We start from the raw sequence: 6,488 nt of genomic DNA on the forward strand, positions 1-6,488 counted from the left end.
CAGATACTTTACTATGACCTTCCTCCTTCACCCCACCTTGAGTGTCGGGCACCACAAGAACATGATCAGCTGATGTAAACACGTCTGTCTGAGGTTATTGAACTGTACACAAAAACTTAACCAGACAATGAAGACAACGCCAACAAGGTAGTGACAACAGGTCTTCTCTCTCTCACCAAACAGAGAAAACCTGAAAATTAATTTCTAAAGACCATGGCTATGTAGCCTGCTGTTACACCCTAATAAATACGCTTTGAATAAATGTCTTAAAATCTGTCACATGATGGACAATAATTCTCAAATCCATCACCATTATTATAAGATTTCTGGCATTATATATGGCCAACCTACCGTCTCTCTGTGACAATAATCTCACACTTATAAAAAAAAATATGACAGTTATCTTTAAATAGTGAGTGATTAAAGTATATCTTCTTTATCAACATACGAAAAAAATAAATAACTGAAGATTGTAAAAATAAAGATCGCGGTGTGAACAAAACTGACATAAGAGTATAAAAAAAAAAGTTTAGGTTACGAATAGAGAAAGAAAAAGAAAAATATGTTATTACTTTTAAAAATTTTCGTCAAGCGTAAAAAAAGACTGAACGTGCTTACAGACCTCACCTCTTGAAGCACTGCACTATATTAGTAAATAAAAAACTGTACTAAATACCTGTGTGGGAAATTTTCAAGGTAGGTGAGTAAGATTAGTTCAGGTTACTGGACATGAAGTGACTTTGAGGTTCTTATTCAGAAGTAGAGTACAGGAGTATGAGAGTCTGTCTGTCTGTCTGTCTGCCTGTATCTATCTATCTATCTATATTTATCTCCTTCTATTTTTCCTCTTTTACATTTGATTCATTTTACTCTCTCTCTCTCTCTCTCTCTCTCTCTTTCTCTCTCTCTCTCTCTCTCTCTCTCTCTCTCTCTCCTCCTGTCATTCGCGCACTCATCCATGAAAGCAACGAAGTGTTAAATGGTTATAGTCAGCACAATAATTCCAGGTTGCAATATGTAATGACAATTCTCATACACTAAAAAATATGAGGAACAGTATTATATTATTGTTTACGCTGAGAGAGAGAGAGAGAGAGAGAGAGAGAGAGAGAGAGAGAGAGAGAGAGAGAGAGAGAGAGAGGATGGTGAAATATTAAAGAGGTAGAATGGAAGGGCATAGAAAGACAAGAGGGGGAGACATAGAGAGAAAATACCAATGTATTACTATTATTTTTGTTTTAATATTGAATCCTCCAGCCTCCCCCAACAGCCACACCTACGTCGTCATTTGATTGCCTTAAAATTAAATATCCTTATACAAAAGTAGCTGCCCATCTGTGTTGAGTTAGTTAAGCCGCAGATCTATGCGGCATTTAGTGACTGTTGCCTCATAGTCAATATCTACGACTGTTGTTTGCTTTGGGGCCGATGCTCTCTTTCTCCTGAGTCAAAGCAATGCAGACCTAAGCAGAGAGAAGGACAGTCAACATCTCACTCAGGCTGCAACTTGTCTTCTTGGCTGCTGCTTCTGTTCGGATAACACCTCGGCCAGTCTTGCGTAGAAGTGTCTTGCACTTGGTCCCATCCCGCCAGAGATTGTGAGCACAAGGACGAGTGAAGCTGCCTTGATCCACATTCTGAATTCTCTTCGCTTACGCCCTAATCTTGTTGTTCTCGTTCCTCTTGTGTGCAGTCGCAAGAGACCGGTTATGGTGACATGAGGCCATGGGTTCGAAAATCCTGACATCAAAGAAGGCTCGCTGTCTCTGCGTCCAGAATCCTCGAGTGCTGATGTCCACACGGGCTTCGTTAGATGTGTTGGAAGTCCTGTGATGGAGGTTCTCACCGACCAATGGAAGGAGGGTCAGTTCCACCGTGACATTGCGGCAGATTTCCTTCATTATATTTGCTGTGAGATCCCGAACTTCGTCATGCCTCATGCATATGAAGCCCCCTTCTTGCACACCATGGCATGGTCAATGTCGTAGGATGAGCCACACTCGCATTGGAAGGGCAAACCTTCTCCTGGCCATATGTACCTTAGAGTAATGGCATCTGTGAATTCTTGTTTATTAAGACTGAAACCCTTTGCCCTTATCGGTAACATTGTTAGCCAGTCCGGCAATTGCAGTATCAGTTGTTGTAGTTTATCACTTTGGGTGTGCTGTCGTTCTGTCTGACTACTACTACTACTACTATTACTACTGCTTCTACTACTATTACTACTATTACTTTTTCTTATTTATTTTTTTAAAGGGCCTCCAGCTTCCCCCAATAGCCATACTACTACCTGAACTAAACCAACACAAATATATATTATACTATGCTTTCATCACATAAGCACAATTAATCTACCTGACATAAACAAGTTTTAACCTAAGCACGACAGAGTAGAGGTCTTGCGTCAGCGGGCAGAGAGGTTCAGAAAATGTGATGTATCTGAGAGTAGATTGGTGATGAGGGGTGATGGTGGGTTGGGTAGTGGTGGTGAGGGGTGTTGGTGGGTTGGGGTGGTGGTGGGTTGGGTAGTGGTGGTGAGGGGTGTTGGTGGGTTGGTTAGTGGTAGTGAGGGGTGGTGGTGGGTTGGGTAGTGGTGGGGATGGTGGTAGGTGGTGGTGAATGATTGTATGGAAGTCAACCGTGATTCGGGAGGTTCCAACACAGCGTTATTACTTCTGGTGAGAATTTTGTGGTGTTAGTTGTAATGAAGTAGAGTTGTCGTTATTGTTGTTTTACTTTGTGTTATCAATAGGTAAGTTGAAAGGTTTATAGGTGTGTGTGTGTGTGTGTGTGTGTGATTATAATTCCGGCCATTCTGTAGAAAGTGAGAAAAGGTTTATAAAATAGACAATTATTATTATCAGTAGAAGTAGTAGTAATAGTAGTCGCAAATATAGACTATGAGGCAACAGTCACTGTGAATGCCGCATAGATCTGTGGCTCAACTAACTCAACACAGCTAGGGTAGGTACTTATGTATTAGGATATTTAATTTTAAGGTAATATAATGGCGGCGAAGGTGTGGTTATTGGGGGAGGCTGGAGTCCATTGTAGTAGTAGTAGTAGTAGTACAGTAGTAGTAGTAGATAAAAAGTAGTAGTATTAGTAGTGGTGGTATTTGTTGTTCTCGTTGTTATTGTCGTTGTAGTAATAGTAACAGTAGCATTAATATACTAGTGTACATGACACACGTAATAAAAGATGCTTATCACGCGGATGACGGCGCCATGACACAACACCAATAGTGACATTCATTATTACAAAGAAAAAAAACCCACTCCATTAAGAGCGACGTTACGGCACCAATAATAATATGAGAAGAGAAAAGGTCATTAGTGTTTACACTTTGTCACTGACCTAAATATTGTGTAATAATAATAGTAATAATAATAATAATAATAATAATAGTAATAATGGTGAAGTTGATGATGAGATAGTATGTATGTATGTATGTATGTATGTATGTATGTATGTATGTATGTATGTATGTATGTATGTATGTATGTATGTATGCATATATGTATGTATGTATGTATGTATGTATGTATGTATGTATGTATGTATGCGAAGTGATTACTGATACTCAAGGTTTCATCGTTTAAGATTTATTAACTTATTATAACGGGGAAGTTCTTAACACAGAAAAGATAAATAATTCCTTACTATCTAATGCTGAGGTCATTCTGCCAGTGAAACTACTCCGGCTAATATACACTAACGACCTAACCTATGCAGTTGGATTGGGGCACCAGTCCTAATAAGACTCAGACTTCATGAGTGGCAGTTCTCAAAAATCGTAATCTTAATGTTTAGGTTAGGTTAGTTTAGGTTAGGTTAGGTTGGGTTAGGTTAGGTTGAGGCCTAATAGGTCTTCTGTCCATTTGGAGAGCAATAGGCAGTTAAAGATTATCACGTAGTACCTGAGAGACTGGTCGCTGAATATCTCCCTCCCTCATAATGTATAAAGGATTGTTGTTTAGCTATGCAAGCTTAGCTTCACTCTCTTGTAAGGTGGTTATGTTAGCCATAGCTTGCTGCGGGCTTATGGCTGGGGGAGGGTCTGTAGCTGAAGCTAGACTTGACACTAGATGAGGACTTGTAATGGGGAGAAGGCCTATAGCTGGGGGCTGGTTTATGGCCTAGGGCGTGTCTGTTGCTGGGTGTCGGCTTATAGCTTTGGGCTGGTCTGTAGCTGGGTGAGGGCTTGTAGCTGAGACCAGGCTTACGGCTGAGGCCAGGTCTGTAGCTGGGCCCAAATTTATAGCTGGGACCAGGCTTATGGTAAGGGCGAGGGTTATAGCTAGAACCAGGCTTATAGCTAGGGCTAGGATTATAGCTGAGACCAGGCTTACGGATGAGGCCAGGTCTGTAGCTGGGCCCAAATTTATAGCTGGGACCAGGCTCATAGCTGGGACCAGGTTTATAGCTGGAGCCAGGCGTATTGCTGGAACCAGGACTATGACTGGAGCCAGGTTTATGGTTGGGACCATGCTTATAGCTGGAGCCAGGCGTATTGCTGGGACCAGGCCTATGACTGGGGCCAGGTTTATGATTAGGACCAGGCTTATAGCTTGGGGCGGGACTGTAGCCAGGAGCAGGATGATATTCGGGATACTTAGCTTCTCCCTGATAACCCACTTCGGCCACGTATCCAGAGTCGCCGTTGACTTTGTAATCCACCTTTTGCAGGCGACCGTCGGGAAGCAGCACATAGTAAGAGCCTTGGGTGTTGTAGCCGTTACGGGATTCCTGGTGTCCGAAGTCGTTACCGAAGGGGCCGTCCTTCACGGCGAAGTTGAAGTCGTACTGAGTTGGACCCTGGAAACCAAGAGAAGGTATTTTAAGAATTTCACGATGCATGCGGCTGTGATGGTCTGTGGAAGGTCATGTACACAAACTGCCCTGTACTTTCCCAACCACAGGAGGACCTGATTGTAGATAAACCGTCTTGTTGTAAAATCGTAAATAAACACAGCTGGATCTTGAATACCATGACAACAAAGGGAAAATCTGTTATCTCAACCAAGCAGTGATACGTGACACACTGAGGATTGGCTCCTAACTGGTCGAGGCCTAAATTTATGAGTGTACAGTCCGCAGCCAGTAGTTCCTGCCCTCTCATGTATGAAACAATCAGTAGATAATAGTATATGACTCGCTCAGGTAGATCCAGCTTAACACTACAGTCAGGAGAGCGTGTTGGTACTCACCACGGGGGCGTAGCTCCGGGCGGGGGTGGTGTAGGAGGGTGAGTGTCTGGGATGTGCAAGAGCGGCAGCCACCAGGCCGGCTAGCACCACCAGCTGTTGAGGGAGGGAACATATAGTAATACTAATATGTAATGAGACAATATTGCTTGTCACACGAACAAGAGAGGTAGACGGAGTGTTGTGATTCTTAAATTTATAGCAATTATAAAACTTAATAATAATAATAAAAATTAGAATAGTATAATAATAATAATAATAATAATAATAATAATAATAATAATAATAATAATAATTCCTCGACACTATCACCGTGGAGATCAAGCAACATTGTCTCAGGTTCTTAGACAGGTGAAAAGAAGACGAACTGGGAGTTATATATAGTCAAGAAAAGTAAGCTGTCAATATTATCTTTCTAAGGGTAGGTATAAGTGGAGTTGAATCAAGAGAGTGCTGTTTGTATGGAAAGTTACAGATGGGTGTCAATCTTTTCTGTTTTGGTTCCAAGACAAGTTAATAGAGTTCGATTATGAGTTCTTGTTTGTAAACGCCGTCTGATGCGGTCCTCAAAAGTAAATCATTATATTTTGGGCATTGAAAGTTACAAAAAGGTGGGAAGATGTTGACTTGTCTTAAGAGGAGTCCGTAAAGTTTAATTAAGAAAAGTTTGTTTGTATAACCAATAAGGAAAAGCTGTTTATGTCATTTGTTTTACTGAAGAAATTTGCGAAAAGGTATGAAATGATTGATTCTTTTTGTGCTCTGGACTAGAAAAAGTCATTAATATTAAAAAAAAGAAATATATATATATATATATATATATATATATATATATATATATATATATATATATATATATATATATATATATATATATATATATATATATATATATATATATATATATATATATATTTGTGGGGAACAAGAAGTGAAAAGTTTTTTATTCCGTCTATTGTACTGTTATAAAGGTCAATGTTAAGAGTCAGGAAGAGGCATGAAGGTGCTGAGATTCTCCAGTACTGTGTCGTACCTTGGGAATCATCTTTATGGGTGTGGTAGAGACTGGTAGGGAGTGTATCAAACAGGAGTCTTATATACCTGAACCAGCACAAGCTCCGCCTCACCACTCTTACATCACCACCTTCTGAAATAATTGTCAACTCTTGAGAACAACATCATTAAGGAAGCTATAATTAAACTCTTTAAGTGTTTTTTTGTTAACGTCAGCCTTGGAACTATAGTTCGCTTTGATATATATGAGTATACCGGTAGGTGTGC

General features: G+C 40.4%; 1 protein-coding gene across 1 annotated transcript; it reads right to left on the reverse strand.

The window, feature by feature from the left end:
* Nucleotides 1-3,589: 3,589 nt before the first annotated feature.
* On the reverse strand, nucleotides 3,590-6,265 carry LOC121877782 (adhesive plaque matrix protein-like). The gene is made up of 3 exons (XM_042383643.1): nucleotides 6,241-6,265; nucleotides 5,211-5,303; nucleotides 3,590-4,818 (listed from the first exon to the last, which is right to left on the reverse strand). The coding sequence occupies exons 1-3, from the start codon at nucleotides 6,250-6,252 to the stop codon at nucleotides 4,021-4,023; spliced, it is 903 nt and encodes a 300-aa protein (XP_042239577.1). The 5' UTR covers nucleotides 6,253-6,265; the 3' UTR covers nucleotides 3,590-4,020.
* Nucleotides 6,266-6,488: the final 223 nt, after the last annotated feature.

This window comes from Homarus americanus, unplaced genomic scaffold (assembly GCF_018991925.1).
Source record: "Homarus americanus isolate GMGI-L3 unplaced genomic scaffold, GMGI_Hamer_2.0 scaffold24523, whole genome shotgun sequence".
NCBI lineage: Eukaryota > Metazoa > Arthropoda > Malacostraca > Decapoda > Nephropidae > Homarus > Homarus americanus.

Coding starts and splice junctions, on each gene's coding strand:
- LOC121877782 (XM_042383643.1), bottom strand. Junction 4,819..5,210: donor CCCGGAGCTACGCCCCCGTG/GTGAGTACCAAC, acceptor CTTGGTTTCCAG/GGTCCAACTCAGTACGACTT.